Raw genomic sequence first — 17,262 nt, 5'->3', positions numbered from 1 at the left:
GATCCTGTGACATTTCCCACAATGCCCACCTCACATAAGCAGAGGAGTCTGACCTTGCAGAGCAAAAGTTGAAGAAAGAGTTCTGACAGTTGCAAAAAGAATTTGATGGTTTAATTATCAAACATCCAAAACAGTGTAAAACACATTAGTTTGAATAATTACTACTTCTTGTTTGTCGTGCACACTTTCAGTGAGTCATAAAATCTGTCACTGTTTCATGGTTAATTAGAAAATGTAGTTAGTTAGTGGTTAATCAGCTTCTCAAATTAAATATAGCTCTTAGCATTTCAACATATTCAGTTTTCACAGCAAAATAAACCTCCAACTCCGATTCAATTCATTTATTTCAGGTTTTTTTCTTTTAAAACAACACCAACAATGTATAAGTGGCGGTGACAATGTCAACCATTTTGCACTCCCCCTGTGATAACCTTGCAGTAACATTCACATAACATTTTTCATTTTATGAAGAGACATCGCAGCATCCCAGACAATATCCGATTAAAAACAACATTTACAACTAGAACAAAAAATATATAAAAAAGAAAGGCATTCAACACTTGCACAGGGGGAAATAAAATCCATACTTGGAAAAAGAAATCAGTCCTATCTGTCCACAGCTATTTGCTCAGTTTGTCTTGGCACATTTATTTCCAAGAAAAAGATTGCAGAGAAAGATACAAAATTATAAAAGAGCGAAAGAAAATGTAAAATGACAACAATTAATAGCAGATTAATAACTTTCCCATGATGAGTCGGTGGTGTTCTCCAATTTTGTACATGGTGAATTGCATGAAAGCGTGTTTTTTATCGGATACTGATAATGTGATCGTTATTGAGAGAGAGCAGCTGCAGTACTTAAGGGCTATGGTTAAGATGTGAAAACAAAAATGCATCAGATCCTCAATCTTTCGTTTCAAATGACATATCTAACTCAATATTTGAGTCCTCATTGTTACACAGATGCAGAATTAATTGTCAGAAGAAGAAAAACTTCGGTGAATTATGGAAAAAACAACATTGTGTGTATAAACAGATTCAAAGCTCAGAAACCAGATTTTTAGTTATGAATAAGTAAAGAAATGCAGTTTTTCTTTTTATTTAATCGTATTTTCTCAAATCAGCTATTATCATTGTTCACTGATAAAAAATAATAATTGTTCACTGCATGCTATTGGAAAAGCAATGTCCTGAGCCATGTAAATGCTTTAATAATTTGAACTAGGTTTTAAAAATTAATGAACAATTCTTGTTTGCAGACCCCAAATGTTTTTGAAGCAGCACAGTCTGCAGAATGAACAAAAAAATAAGTTTCTGTTTACCCTTCTACAGTGAATGGATGGAGTAAAGCTTTCTAAAAAGGTTTTCACAGGGCCCACAGATTTGTTCCAGGAGCTGAGTATGTGTGCCCCCATTCCTTTACACAGGGTTATAATTCTCAAGTCATGCTATTATATTTACTTTTCTTGCTCTTATTTAATAATAGAATGGTCGGTGTCAGACACAATATGGCATACATACTTCAGTTTAAAGTATGACCTTTGACCTTGTGAAATTAAAATAACCCAAGTGTATTTTTGTATCCAATCTTTTTTTTTCCAAACTAGACAACATTCACTCCCACTACAGTAAAAAAAACTCCTGAGGACAGTAAGCTGTTTTTCAGCGGTTCTCAGATCACATTGCGTGAGCCCCCCTGTTCTGCAGTCTAGTGTTTCTACTGCTCCAATATGCCTGATTCAGCTACCCTAAAGCCAGGCACCACAGGCAAAAATGGTGATTTTGCTTTCAAAGAAAAGAAAAATTATACTTTTATAATAGATTCATTTTAAATTGTTTATAGCTGTGAAGCTTTAAAAAAACCCTCCAAATGAATCTGTTTGCTTAAATAAGTAGTCTAATATATTGTCTCATTTGCATATTCGAAAACACTTTGTTGAGTAAATAAAAAGTAAAAAAAAAAAAGAAAAAAAAGTATATAAATAGCCTATTGGTCTGAGGTGTTTGGGCTTAATGGGTTTAATCAGGTAAGTGGAACACTTTAAACTATGCAGTTCAGGGATTTTCCAGGACTTTAGAATTATTTATGACCCCCAAATGCTTGGAAAAAAAAAAGAAAAGATTTTTCACTTAAAAGGCATAAAATGAAACATGATTAAAACCACTACGTATGTTTGTTCATATATTATCAAGGAAACACACAGTTGCATTTATAAGTCTTCATGGATGATGAGAGAGCATGGACGTGTGAGGAAAAGGGAGAAGATGGACATGTAAGGACTTTGTGGCTCTTAGCCATGTCTGCAAGGGGATCATTGCTTCTGTTTCGCAGGCTTCAGTAAGAAAAAGTTCTGCTTGGACTGTGCCACTCCTTTCTTTCCTTCCCATTCACAGATTGCATTCCCATCCCCTTCATCCCCTCTTCCTCCATAGTCAAGGGGCTGTGGGGTGTCTGATGCAGGTGTGATAGAAGGGAACGCTGATTGAGAAGGGGACAGGGATAAAGCACCATACAGAGGAATTCACATGTCACTCTTTAGCTTCATGTATCTTGAACGTGTCCAATCACAAAGCTGCACAGTGCTATCCAAACCCTCCCTCCAGTTTAGTGCAGTGTGTGTGTGTGTGTGTGTGTGTGTGTGTTGTCCTTTGAATGACCCAGGAAATGATTCCCAGCATCAGTGTAACACTTTCTTGTAAAGCGCAAGGAAAGTCTCTGTACAAGAAATTTTCAGCCCAGGGAGCACAAAAGGTGTTATATGTGCAAAGGTTTGTTTTGTGGGGAGGAGAAACAAGAAAATTACAGCTTTTTTAAAAACCAACACTGACCAGCGAACAAAAAATGTAATTTAATGGCATTGTAAACACGTTTTGAATATAAACATCTACACTGTGCATTTTAATTGCACAATTAGCCTCAGTAATTTAGATATCTGCTCACAGCCCCAAATAGGATCGCTACAATTGACAGGCCAGATTCAATACGGCAATGTCAGAAGCTTTATATCTGCTGTGTGTATATTTGCCATGCTTAATTAAGAATCTCAAAGCTTAGTCATGTTCTGGCAGTTCCGAAACCTAACGTCCAACACCACATCGGCCATACATATTTAACCACTGAAATTGCTCTTTCACTCACGTCACTGCATAGCTGTGCCCAAACCTGGCATTACATTGTTTTTTTCCTTTTTATGTTGAACAAAGTGACTTCAAACTTCAAGAATCTTTTCAAAGATTTACAGAAGTGAAACCCACAATTGCCTGAACTTAGACTCATGCAGAGCTTTGTATCTTTCAGTGATAAAAAAAAAGGTTAATTTACCTGGGGCTGATTGTAGCACATGATTTCTTCATTTGCAGAAGAGCACAAAATGTTTCTTAGCTGATGTAAGCTTCAAAGCTAACACTGACATAAATCTTCAGCTCACTTGTGTCGCTTTCAAAGACAAGCCTCATATGTAGACCCATCATGGTCAGCTATGTTGCAATGTTGTGCTGTAAGTTCTCACTGATGCTCAACTTGTTGGGTCTGAAAAATGGTGAAATACAACTTATCAGTGCTCCACTTTGTCGGGCCTGAGTAGAATGCAGCATGCAGGGCTTTTTGTCAAGACAAAATGTATGAAACAAACACACAAACAGAAATGAAATACAGTGCATCTAGAAAGCATTCACAGTGCTTCACTTTCTCCACATTTTGTTATGTTACAGAATTATTCCAAAATAGATTAAATTAATTATTTTCCTCAATATTCTAAAAACATTACCCCATAATGACAACATGAAAGAAGTTTGTTTAAAATCGTCTGAAAATGCATAAATTTGCATATAAATAAATAAATAAAATAAAACAATCACATTTACATAAGTATTCACAGCATTTGCTCAATACTTTTTCGACTATGATGCTACAAATTTTTTGCACACCTATTTTGGGCAGTTTTTCCCATTCTTTTTTGCAGAACCTCTAAAGCTTAATCAGGTTGGAAGAAAGTGTCGGTGCACAGCAACTTTCATATCGCTCCAGAAATGTTAATGCTGGGCCACGCAAGGACATTCACACAGTCATCCCATAGCCACTCTATTGTTACCGTGGCTCTGTGCTTAGGGTCTTTATCCTGTTGGAAGATGAACCGTCACCCCTATCTGAGACCCCCCTGGAGCGGGTTTCCATCAAGGATGTCTTTGTACATCTGCATTCATCTTTCACTCGTTCTTGACTAGTCTGCCAGTTTCTGCCACTAAAAAATATCCCCTGCCACCACCATGCATCACTATAGGGATGGTACTGGCCAGGTGATGAGCGTTGCCTCATTTCCTCCAGACATGATACTTGCCATTCAGGCAAAAGAGTTCAATCTTTGTTTCTCATGGTCTGAGTGTCCTTCAAGTGCCTTTTGGAAAATTCTAGGAGGGCTGTCATGTGCCTTTTACTGAGGAGTGGTTTCCATCTGGCCACTCTACCATAAAGGCCTGAATGGTGGAGTGCTACAAAGAGGTTTGTTCTTCTAGAAGTTCTCCTCTGCTGGAAATGCTGGAGTTTCAGAGTGACCATCGGGTTCTTAGTTACCTCCTTGACTAGGCCCTTCTCCCCCGATCGCTCAGTTTGGCACAGGGGCCCACTCTAGGAAGAGTCCTTGTGGTTCCAAACTTCTTCCACCTACAGATGATGCCCATTCGGACCTTAAATGCTGCAGAACTTTTTCTGTACATTCACCCAGATATGTGCCTTGATACAATCATGTCTCTGAGGTTTACAGTCAATTTCATGGCTTGGTTTGTGCTCTGACATGCACTGTTACCTGTGGGACCTTATATAGACAGGTGTGTACCTTTCCAAATCATGTCCAATCAACTGAATTTACCACACGTGGACTCCAATTGTGTTATAAAAACATCTCAAGGATGATCAGTGAAAACAGGATGCACGTGAGCTTAATTTTGAGTGTCATGGCAAAGGCTGTGAATACTTGAACCTGTGATTGTTTTTTATTTATTTATTTATTTTAAATAAATTTACAAATAATTTCAAACAAACTTCTTTCACATTGTCATTATGAGGTATTGTTTTAAAAAGTTTGAGGAAAATAATAAATTGTATCCATTTTGGAATAATGCTGTAACATAAAATGTGGAAAGAGTGAAGCACTGTGAATACTTTCTAGATGCACTGTATGTAACAGGAGTATAACAAACTGGATTAAGTAACTAGGAGTCAAATTATTATAACTCGAATGTGAAAATTGTTATTGTGTTTGTTATTGTGTTGTCCCTGCTGTTTTACAGAGGACAATTAAAGAAAAAGAAATGCTAAAGAAAGGTGAACAAGATTAAAACCAGTGATTCTTTTTGAAAGGAAAGTTCCATGCCAAAATAAATGTGTAACCTTTCAATATTATATAGCCTGTTCATGGTTGGTAGCAATAAACTCTGAGAACAGGCAGTTCCCATCGCATTAACAGATAAATAAATGGTGAGAAATTTCATAAGTCCACTCCCCGTTGGAGTGAGAATATAGTTTGGGTCAATAAATGTATGTTGGTACCCTGTCTCCATAGAAATCTATTATTTACAAATGAACTACTTCTTTTCTCATACTAATCTCTGGTTGCTGACCATGTGTACAAAGAAGGGAGTTCAAAATCTTCCAGGAAAAAAGTCGGTTTTCAAAATTACATCTTGTGCTATACAAAATGTTGCCCCTATTTTCTTTTATTTGATTTTTGGCTTGATGTTTTGATTAATCTGTGTCTTTAGTAGCACCCAAGCACTTATACATATGCATTAATTCATTATTAGAATGTATAGTTTTTTAAAGCTAGAAATAATTGCTTTTTCCCATTTTAGATAAAATATGTAAATTTGAACATAATACTGCTGTTGCAAGCATAATTATCACTGTAACATTGTAATCATAGTAGTAATATAGAATAGTAATACTGTGTAATGTTCATCACTTTCCCAGAGTTGTTGAATTTGTAAAGCTGATTTTTTTTTTTTTGGATGGATTTTTGTCTTGATTTTGAATTCCTTTTCAACAGGTGTATGTATTTAGAATAGGTTCTCTTCTTGAAGTGTGCTCCAGGCCAGTCCTATATTACAAAGAGCTGATCTTGCAGGTTCCTAACTGAGGTCAGAGACGCAGACCTGAGAGGTCAAGGATAGAAGGAGACGGGGATGAAGAAGGAAGAGAAGTCTCTTTAATGGAACCGCTGGACTCCAAAACGAGGATCCTTTGAGTCACGGATCTCAATCTGTAAAAAAAAAACAGAAGAGACAGTGTGAGCCAAACTCCAGGAAGTAAGACCATATGGACCAAGATAGGCTTGTTGGGTCTGAGCAGTCTAAAGAGTCTACAGTGCAACAGAGGGAAAGAACATTAGGATGTTGTGCTGGTTTACATTTATGGAGTAGAGCTAGGGTGAGAGCAGAGTTCAAAAGGGGAAAAAGAAATTTAGCAAATTTAGGACAACAAAACATCCTCACACCAACTTCACTGACCTGCATAAGTGTGTACAACAGTTTTGACTTGCCCTTATGCATGTTTATGTCTATGGCAAAAAATATCTCAAACAAAACTAAATGTAGAAGCTTCTCTTTGTCATCTAATCCTCTTTATCCAAATACTTAGAAGGTGTGTGTGAAAATGTATGTGCAAATGTGGAGTCAGTCTCTCCTCAAACATCTTTACTGAAGGAAGTGCTAGCAGTCATATGTTTTTATCTCTCAGCCCAACCTCAATCACTAACTAGTATCCACATACTTAGGAATATACAGTACATCAGCTAATATTAATTTGTTCCAAATTCAGCAGCCCACCGGTTCTTACTGTCAGTTATTCTCCTCTCTCTTTCTATATCTCTGTTTCTCTCTCTCTCTCTCTCTCTCTCTCTCTCTCTCTCTCTCTCTCTCTCTCTCTCTCTCTCTCTCTCTCTCTCTCTCTCTCTCTCTCTCTCTCTCTCTCTCTCTCTCTCTCTCTCTCTCTCTCTCTCTCTCTCTCTCTCCCACACACCTTATCAACTCACAACCACAAATGCAAAGGCTTGGGTCTCCTCTTGATATTCAATCTCTTTCTTCCTCCCTCTTTAGTCAGTAAAAGTGATACTGAGATATGTCTGAGGAGTGTCATTTCTGTGGGCTGTAGTGCTGTAGGCCTGTCTACCACCATTTCAGGTAAATGCTTTTAAGCTCATACCAAATTTCTCTCTCTCTCTCTCTCTCTCTCTCTCTCTCTCTCTCTCTCTCTCTCTCTCTCTCTCTCTCTCTCTCTCTCTCTCTCTCTCTCTCTCTCTCTCTCGAACACAGTTCTTCCATTTATTGTCCATTACACCTTACACATTTCCCGAGCCTCTCACCCAGCTAATACAATCCCCTTCTGTCTTAAGAGGAGACTTTAAACATAGAAATATACCTTCTCATCCCTCAGTGTGATTATATATTTCAGTGGGCAGTGATACATAAAGACTCTATTGTTTCACATAAACAAAAATAACGTTAAATAAAGGCCTTTTACAAGCTTTATACAATCCTAGCTGATGATGAAAATTGTGAGTATTTCCAGTATGACAGATTGCTTTTTGTCCTGAATCATCCTTCTCTCAAACGATACAACACACTATCAGATGATATTCGCAAACTGTGCTCACAACTCTTGAAAATTTTGGATGCTGCAGAGATTCTTCTGAACAAACATTGCTTTAAACCAAAACAAACATGCCAGACTCAGCTCGGGTGTCAGTGAGTGTTTTTCAAACAGTATATCAAATTCAGGCTTTCACTGTCAGTTAAGTAAGTACGTATCCCCCCCGACACTACAGAAGGTTAAGTCGTACAAACTAAACAGGTTTAACCTTTGAATTTTAAAATGGTGCAGCAACAACTAGACTGGGGACAGTTAAGATTGGATTTTACACACCTGACATCATTGGATATTCAGTGTAAAATGAATAGTGATATCTATTTTGAGACTTTTTGTTGTTTCATGTGTGGTTCTACAGTCTTCCAGCATGGAATGCTGTATCCCTGTATCCCCATGTTTGTCTCTTATGATCTAATGTCAAGACTTTTCATTTATAGTGTTGCTTTACTTAAATAGACATTTGAAAAGAAATGCTTTGAAACAGAGGTTGTATTTGTATTTGAAGTCCGCAGGAACCAAGAAAATGTATGTTTAATTTTACTTTCTAAAGAGCAGAGGCCTGACAGAGCTTTATTGTTTATCTTGTTTACTAGATTTAGAAGCACTGCCCAGTTTTAATGAAAACTGTTTTCACCACAACAAAATCAATCTGAGGAGGTTATAATGGCCTGCAGTAACACACAGGAAGATTACATAAACAAATAATCTGTCATAACACCATTATTGACCTACTTATGACGCCTGATGACACAAAGCTTGATGTCCCACTTGGCCCGGGCAATCCACTGCACCGGCAGACAATAAACAACCAAAGCATTTGCTCATATAAAGAAAAAAAGGTGAATGAGAGAGAAACATACGGTGGAACACTGTGATACCACCTGGTCCCTTTTTCATCTCCCCTCCCCTGCTCTGTGTGCTTATGGAGGCTTTGGGCGAGATGCCCAGGCTCAGCTTCTCTGCCTTGCACGCAATCATTAACATTTGGCCTGTGATGGACAGTCTAAATATTTTAATTACCCCAGTCTGGCTAAGGATTGGAGAGTGATGACTATTCCTACTTGGGATTCATTAAAGACATTTAGCTAATATTCACTCGGTCCATGGTGCAAATATGGGTGTGACTTCCTACTAAAGTTCTACAAAAAGCACTCTGTGCTCTCTAATGTTTCAGTTTTCTGAAATATTTAATGAGAGGCTTACCTATTTTGAAGAGTAATGGATTGAAAACTGTAAGCCCACAAAACCATATCAAGTGACCTTATGATCCTTATAGTGAGATTATTGCTTTTACTATAAATGTACTCTCTGTAAACTGTGGTGTTAACTCTGTATTCTAAAAAAAAAAAACTTGTAACTTTTCTTGTGGAAAACACTTCCATATTTCTTCATTTTAATAATTTTGGAAAATGTTTCCAAACTGAAATAGTGTGCTATCTAAGAGAAAGGCATATGTGCCTAAGCTTTATTTCACAGTCTTACAAACAAAAACCTGAGTTCAAAATACTGATTACTTAATGCTCTTTGTATCAGCCAATTCTGAAATGCAAATAATGCAAAAGTTTTTCCATTTTTCATGATTTTGAATGAAAATTAAACGTATATTTCGGGAATGGTCAACTCCTTACAATTAAGCAAAACTAATAACTAAGTGTGCATCCAGCTGGTGTCCTATGAGACGTGAAAACGTTACTATGAAAAAAAAAAAAAAGATCATAGAAAAAAAAGACAGCCACCAGCAATAAACCATAGGGAGAAACATGTTTTTGGCTAAAGCAGATTCAAGCTGCATGCTAGGACTGCATGCATATATCCAGAGAAGGGGAATATGGGTGATAAATTGATTAATTGGTTTTGATATTTTGTCTTACACCAGCCATTCGGTGTGTAGAGGTCAGGTGCAGTGGCTGCTGCGGAGAAAAGAGCACTATAAATCATACTAGTAAGACATGTATACTAGACTAGATTTGTAACACTTTGCATGCTCTGCACGATGGAAACGTAGGTGTAGATCTTAAGATTCTTTTATTTAAAAAAAATTATGTTCTCTTGGTTTACTAGATCGCTAGCCTAAACTGGTAAATTGGGTCAGTAAATATGTATTACATTAGAGAGGACCAGCAGATCGCTCTATCCTACTAGGACTGCTCACGTTTTTTTGTCATTTCTTTTCAATAAATCATTTTGCAAGTTTTTTTTATGACTACAACGATAACAATCAGACATTTCTTCTGGCTCATGTACGCACCAGCAAAGCTTTTAAGCATGCCTTGTTTATGCAGCCTGTTTTCTGGTGATTAATCCAAATGTCATTTGTTCTATGCATTTACAGTATGTATTTGTTATCTAATTAAACTACATATCTCCCCTTTTATTTCTCTGCTTTAAAGGTGAAAAGGTAAACACATGCTGGTCTGCTTGGAACTTCACTGAATTTGTTCTCTGACCTGACATCTCAAGGTCTTCATATTTTCCAGGCATGTGCCACTCGAGGCTTCTGTAACAGTTCTCTGCTGCTTGTTTTCCTGAACATGGTCCCTCTATTGTTTTAGCTTTGAATGCCATGCATCTGCCCTTTTGTAACCCTGAATCTCTATGGGTTGACTGAGTTATCTGGGTAAAAATCTTGATGTGTAAAATCACTGAGGATTTAGGTTTGGGAGCACTAACACACAAGCAGGGGTGAGCAATCTAAGCACTAACCCAGAGCATATATAATGCCAGGATACTACAGCACCACAACACTGAGATTTGGAGCACAATCACTGCATACAGCAACACAAGCACGGAAGCCACAGCAATGGAAAGACTTACCCTTGATACTGCAAAGTCTGTAAAGATAGAATAGAAATGGTTTGTTTAGTTTGGGCTGGTGTGCATCAAGTATACATCTGCACACTGTTGCCAAAATGAGTTGGTAAAGACTAAACAAACAAATCTTGCAAGGTAGTTCATTTGTTTCGTTTGTCTTCTACCATGCTAAAGTAAAGAAAAAAGGGCAATGTGTGCAGTGTAGCCTGTCACTACCATTCATAAATCACATGGAGTATGTCCAAGTAGTAGGAGTCTGCCTTCTATTGCCCAGTTACAATAGGATTTACAGTGCCAGTGGCATGCCATCCAAAGCCCTGGCTGCTATTGTAAATCAGCAGGATGTTTGAAGAGTAGGAGACCAAAGTCATTCACAACCTCCTTTTACATTCCGAAACATGGAAATCTGTCGAACACTAAGCAAAACTAAAATAATGCACTCACCGCTGCAGTTTTAATTTGTATGCTTAAACATGATTTCTGAACAAGAAATAGTAAAGTCAACGTGTGCTGTGTGGTGGACAGCGAAGTGCCTATTTGACATATATAATATGCAGTGAATAATTTATCTCCTGTGCTGTGCTGAACTTGTTGTCCAGGTTCACGCTAGGATTACTTAGAGATGTGAGTCACGTTCTGCAGTGGTAGGATTCCCTCCAGGTTCCCAAAAAATATATTGCATGATGTGCGCTCCTGTTCACTAACGCTATAGGCACATGACGCGACTTAGCATGATGAAGGAGAAGAGTTTGGGGGGGCGATCATTTGTGCTCGGGGAGAAGGATTTCTGAATTTTGAAAAGGGAGTAAATGGTGAGCAAAGTGGATTAAAGCCAGAGAGAAGAAATAGAAACTAGGGGATGCTTGGCAACCTGCCATGCGTTTTTTTATTGATGCTGCAAAGCAGATTCCCTGACTACCACAGATGCTAAGCACAAACACACACGCGCACACACACACACACACACACACACACACACACACACACACACACACACACACACACACACACACACACACACACACACACACACACACACACACACACAAAACTACCTCCTCTTTAATTCCCTCCACCTTTGGCGCTCCACCCCTCTTAAAACCCCTCATACCAAATTGAATTATCAGCTTGAGTGGGGTGTGATAATAGTGTGTGTGTGTGTGTGTGTGTGTGTGTGTGTGTGTGTGTGTGTGTGTGTGTGTGTGTGTGTGTGAGAGAGAGAGAGAGAGAGAGAGAGAGAGAGAAAGAGAGAAAGAGAGAGAGAGAGAGAGAGAGAAAGACACAGCTGCAGAGTGCCCAGTCGCTGGGGAGAGAGCAGCAGCCCTTCTTATCCTGCCGGAATCAGACATGTAACCATGGCAACTTCCTCAATAGAATCAGGAGACTATGAAGGTGGTTATTTTTTTCCCTCTCTTTTCCCCTTTCTTTGTTTTTTTCTTTGAACAAAATTCTTGCTTAGCGCCCCCCCCCCCCCCCAACTCATTCTTCTTTTCCCGTTCATGCACGTACATTCAAGCTGCATTATTTTCTATCCAAGTTCTAATGATTCTTATCATAAATGATTTGCGAGAGTTACAGCAAACGCTCTTCTAAACCCTTAGCAAACCCCATTCCTTCCTCCATTGTGTGATTTGTTAGCATGACATAAAAGAGAATCTCGCAAGATAATGAAATCTGCTTGTCGCACAATAGCAGTATGGATCAGTCTACCACAGTGTTCTGGCTTAAGAGGGAAAGATGAAATATTTATGAACATGTGACTTCTCATATGCTTTCATGAGACAGTTCAGCTCCACCCCATACCCCCAACCTACTTCCAAACATCAGTCGGCAGAGAGGAGTAAACAAAATAAAATGGAGGCGGTAGGGAACAAGCTCCACCATCTCACCAATACCCATGGTAATGCAGCAGTCATTTTGTTTATAACAGGGGTTTCCCTTCTCTGTTATACTTGCTGAAAAATTTAAGTGAAATGAGCTTTCTAGTTTCTGGTTGACTGTAATGGCAAGGTAAAGGAATGTCTTTTTTCTAATGGTTTCTAATTTTGTTGATGGTAATCAGTGCCTTACTGAAAGGTAGTATTTGATAGTATCTTGAAATGAAAACCTACAGGAATCTGTTGGAAAACCAAGGCAATTATCATGACATGATGGAAACCAAATTTTCCTAACAAATTGGGCCTTTTATTTATTTTTTCTTTTGGCAAGATCTTAGAACAAGGTAAATGCATTATAATATTATATTATGCATATTATATATGCAGTTAACCAACTTGATAACAAGAGATTTACAGATCCCCTGCTGGTTTGATCACCAAACATTTTGCCTTATTTCGCACAGTGTAATATATCTTTTTATAGGTTATAGAATAACCCGTAATGCAGGTTTTGTTATATTTAGAGTAAACAAATGTCCACTCACTCAACTGATTACAAGAGCAGCACAAATCTTGCCTGCTGTTTCTTAGACATCTTATTTGTTTTTGTCAGACTTGTCACTTGTAAAGTTTGTTGGCATGTGTGTTGAAATCCAGTGGACATCAGGCTTATTTTATTGATCTGTTAATGTTCAGGTGGAGTGCTTTCTGTGTTTGATCTCTTTCCCCAATGTGGATTTTGGAAAACAAAAGCATGGTCTGTATTGTAAAATGGCTCTCAAAGATGTTAAGCATAATAAAATCGGAAGGTCGGAGGTTCAAGCCCCGGTATCGCCAAGCTGCCACTCTTGGGCCCTTGAGCAAGGCCCTTAACCCAATTTGCTTAAGGGGTGCCGTATCATAGCAGACCCTGCGCTCTGAACCCAGCTTTTAAACAAGCTGGGATATGCGAAGAACTAATTTCACTGTGCTGTAATGTACGTATATGTTACAAATAAAGGCTATTCTATTCTATACTAAATTTTATATTGTCACTTTTCTCAGGTATTTTGATGTCTACTGATTTTTTTCCCCACTGTCTTCTCTGTGGTTATGGGATCAGATCACTCACCTTTATTGTCAGCCTTGACTTCATCTTGAAAGAAGTCGCTTTGGCGATTCCCGAGGACGAAGGCAAGGAAAGAGAGGATGAGTGCATCCAGGATGCCGATGATGGCTAGGATGTAGGCCCAGCGCACTGAGCAGTTCCCCAGCGTGTATTTTCCTGTCTCCTCACCACACAAGTCCTGAACCACCTCTGCATCCCAGCCAGCCGGGAATATTATACATCCAAACACCAGACACACAGCTATAGAGGGGAAAAGAGGCATGTTATTAAGACCAGGTAAAAAGTTGTAACTGAAAGGCTGAGGGGGGGAATTAATCAAAATACTAAATAATGTTGTATTAGTACTGAATTCCTAAAAGCTGAAATACATATGTTCCTAGGTCCAAAAGAAGCCTGGTGCTTAGAACTTACTTTACTGAGGAGCAATATGGTCCATTATCACATTTCTTTTTCAGTACATTTGAAAAATAGAAGGTTTCAAGGTTAGGAGGTAACAAAATCAAATAATGTGATAGCATGTGATATTTTCCTTTTTTTTACTGACTATATAAGAGTACAAGTTCAGAGTTGTATTATTGCTCTCAGCACTACACAATGTCATGGAGAACAAAGTGTGGGGTAAAGAAATGACACCTCAGCAGCGCTGACTCTAAAGCAGGAAGTCTTTCAGCCTGCAGCAATGAGTAATGACTCCTCCCATACACACACACACACACACACACACACACACACACACACACACACACACACACACACTTACACACACACTCACTCTCACACACACACACAAACACACAAATATCCACATCAGCAGAACAGCTTTTTTCAGCAGAGCTGCATGTGCATCATTCAATTTGAGATAATTCTTTAGTCCATCTGCACACATACAAAATGGTTCTTGATATTTGTGAATGTATTGCTGCTCACTATCACAATTACAAAATCAAAGAAACACCACTGCTTTTGAACATCAGATACTTAAGAATCTTTTAACTAAGAATCATTTTAATAAATTATGAGGGTAATACAACTAGGTTATAGTTGTATCACCCTGTATAGTTTAGAAAGCCCATTGCTGATGAGCTGTCTCTCGGCTAGGGTCATTATCCTAGGAACACCAGTTAAATGGTAGAATTACACTTTAAGTAGGATACCAGTCCATGGCACACTCCTTTTACACACTCATCCAGGCACACACCTAATGACAATATAATACGGAATGCCAATCTTTTTACAGGCAGTGAAAGAAACCTGGAGAAAATTCACATGAACATTAAAAGGGGATATTCAACTCAATTACCTAAATTTATTCTGATTTTCACCAGCTCCCAGGATCTGTGTGTTTATAAAGATACACACTATGCCACCACAAAGTGAATATGCATCATATCAAAATTGAAAAAAAAATGAGATTCAACTCCTGAGATAGGGTGAGCCTGTGCCCGCTGTATTCTCAAATTTGTGTTTCTGTCTATCAGGACTTCTCCTGTTGTACTCCATGCGCCTTAATTTTCTCGTATGTTTTGTACTCATATGTTTTATCAATCAGTGTGGCTGATTTAAATTCTTCTTTGACCTTTTGCAACTATATGGTTCTGTGTAATCTGCAGTTTGTAGTACATGAAAATCCCAGAAGATGCTTTTCTGCCCACCACGGTTATAAAGAGCGGTTATTTGAGTTACCATTGCCTTTCTGTCTGCTTAAAACAGTCTGGCCCTTCTACTCTGACCTCTCTCATCAACACAGCATTTCTAACCACAGACCTGCTGCACACTGGACTGGTGTTTTGCATCATTCTGTTCAAAGTCTAGAGGCTGCTGTAAATTATTAGCTTCTCAAATTCTCAAACCAGCCATTTTGTCATGACCACCATGACATTGGCAAAATCACTGTGATCACATTTTCCATACTTTTTTATTTGATGTGAACATTAACACATTAAATCGTTAACATTACAAAGGCGCGTGACCTTTATCTGCTTATGTGTATGAATTCTAGCGTGAATGAGAATAAGTATGTGTCCTTATTAAGATGAATATATAGACACACATTTACATGAGCATTCACACCTGGGGCAATCCAGTCAGTTCTATATTGCACCAGCACAAGGTTTTAGGAGGTGTGAAGAAACCCACACAGACTCATGAAGAACATGTGAGACTCCAGTCAGACAATAAGCCAAACTCAGTATCAAACCCAGAGGGAACCCTGGAGCAGAAACACTACCCACAGTACCACTGGACCAATTTGAAACATAAGAGGATTTAAATGTTCCTGCATTGTACTCACCGTGCTTGTCTGACAATGATTAAATGATTCACGTCTGTTGTTTAAAAATGTGTTCTTTCATAAGATTGTGGACAATTTATGCATACACACGCAGTTTATACGTACACACAGGCTCAATTATAATCCTTGTGAAGTAAAATTACCTTCACACTCCACAATCACATGTGAAAATAAACCTGTCTACATGATTTATATATTTTGCATTAAAGGAGTATGCAGTGGAATGTTTAGAATGAGAATGTTAATTATTTCCTAAATGTCTCAGAGCTATATCAACTACAAAATACAGATGGAAAAGTGCAGCAGGCTGATAAAATGAGAGCCAGAAGGCAGACAAACCAAACTGGCTATTGTTGAAGCAGATTTACTTTTTTTTTTTTTTTTTTTGCAATTGAGCACAATGCAATTTAACACTACTTTCAATAGCTAATCGGATTTTCTGCAGCTTCTTTGATGAATATTATAAGCCTTTGTAAGGGGATTTGTAAAGAAAGATGCATAACATATGTAGTTCTACTTGTAGCTTGGATAAAACAAGAAAAATACAACAGCTATCTTGACATCGTGGACGTCACAGCGCCTATTACAATTACTGAGGAAAAATAAGATCCAGTTAAGTTTTCGTTAAAAAAAAGATCCATGTTTATACAAAATGTTTCATCATACTGCTTTGCTTGTCTGCCAACCATGGGATGGAAACTATTCTCTGATATTTAAGATTTACTTGGAGTCCATATACTCTGAGCAAGTTATTCAGCAATACATAGATTGTTTTCCTGTTGATCGGCAGTTTGATTAAAGTGTTTGTGTAGGTTTTCTCTGTATTCTCTGGTTTTCTCTCCATACTCTCAAAAAAACATGATGGTAGGAGTTTCATGTATAACAATTTGCCCCTATGTGTGAATTTGTGTGTGTGTGTGTGTGTGTGTGTGTGTGTGTGTGTGTGTGTGTGTGTGTGTGTGTGTGTGTGTGTCTGTGTGTCTGTGTGTGTTTTTGTGTTGTGCATTTTGCCCTAAAATAGACTGGCATCAGGGTATATTCATACCTTGTGAACATCATTCACTCGATAAAAAGGTTACTGAATATAAGTGGATAAATGAATGAATGGAGCTAGAGTGCAGGCTGTTGGTTTTAGTTAGAGGGTATTATGTTCATATTGAACAGACCATATAAGGATTCTGGACCCTTTTATCTATTGTGATACAATTTTAGGAGATCTTTTTTTTTCACACTAAAGAAAACGAATATAAAATTGATCTTTCACTGAAAGTATGCTTAGCCTAGTGATACTGTAACATAGAGTTGTATCCAACAAATGAAACGGCCGGTGGCTCTCATTAACCCCACATTGCCACTTTACTATGCATTTTAGAGCTTGCTAAATTGTATATGAAAAGTTGGGAGAGTGTTAATGATATGTGTATATGAAGCATACACCAAAAAGCTTCCCAGGACTTACTAAACAAAGTCAGTTCATTTAATTAATCTGTCCAATTTCTTGTGGCTCACTGAACTCACTACACTATGTACTGCCAGT

At 38.1% G+C, this 17,262-nt stretch overlaps 1 protein-coding gene across 5 annotated transcripts in view; it reads right to left on the bottom strand.

The window, feature by feature from the left end:
* Window positions 1-326: 326 nt before the first annotated feature.
* The window catches only part of lhfpl4a (LHFPL tetraspan subfamily member 4a), a 33,168-nt gene continuing 16,232 nt past the window's right edge, over window positions 327-17,262 (bottom strand). For 2 of the 5 annotated variants that reach the window (XM_083528355.1, XM_083528356.1), the window contains 3 exons: window positions 13,439-13,675; window positions 10,454-10,470; window positions 327-6,254 (listed from right to left, as the gene is read on the bottom strand). In XM_083528355.1, the coding sequence (XP_083384481.1) occupies window positions 6,201-6,254; window positions 10,454-10,470; window positions 13,439-13,675 (308 nt within the window). In that variant the 3' untranslated portion in view covers window positions 327-6,200. Of the gene's footprint in view, window positions 6,255-6,300; window positions 9,567-10,453; window positions 10,471-13,438; window positions 13,676-17,262 lie in introns of those variants that run through there. The other 3 variants (XM_083528357.1, XM_083528358.1, XM_083528354.1) reach the window with 2 other exon arrangements.

Source organism: Silurus aristotelis, assembly GCF_946808225.1.
Source record: "Silurus aristotelis genome assembly, chromosome: 2".
In the NCBI taxonomy this organism is placed as follows: domain Eukaryota; kingdom Metazoa; phylum Chordata; class Actinopteri; order Siluriformes; family Siluridae; genus Silurus; species Silurus aristotelis.
This window is presented reverse-complemented; position numbering and strand designations above follow the sequence as displayed.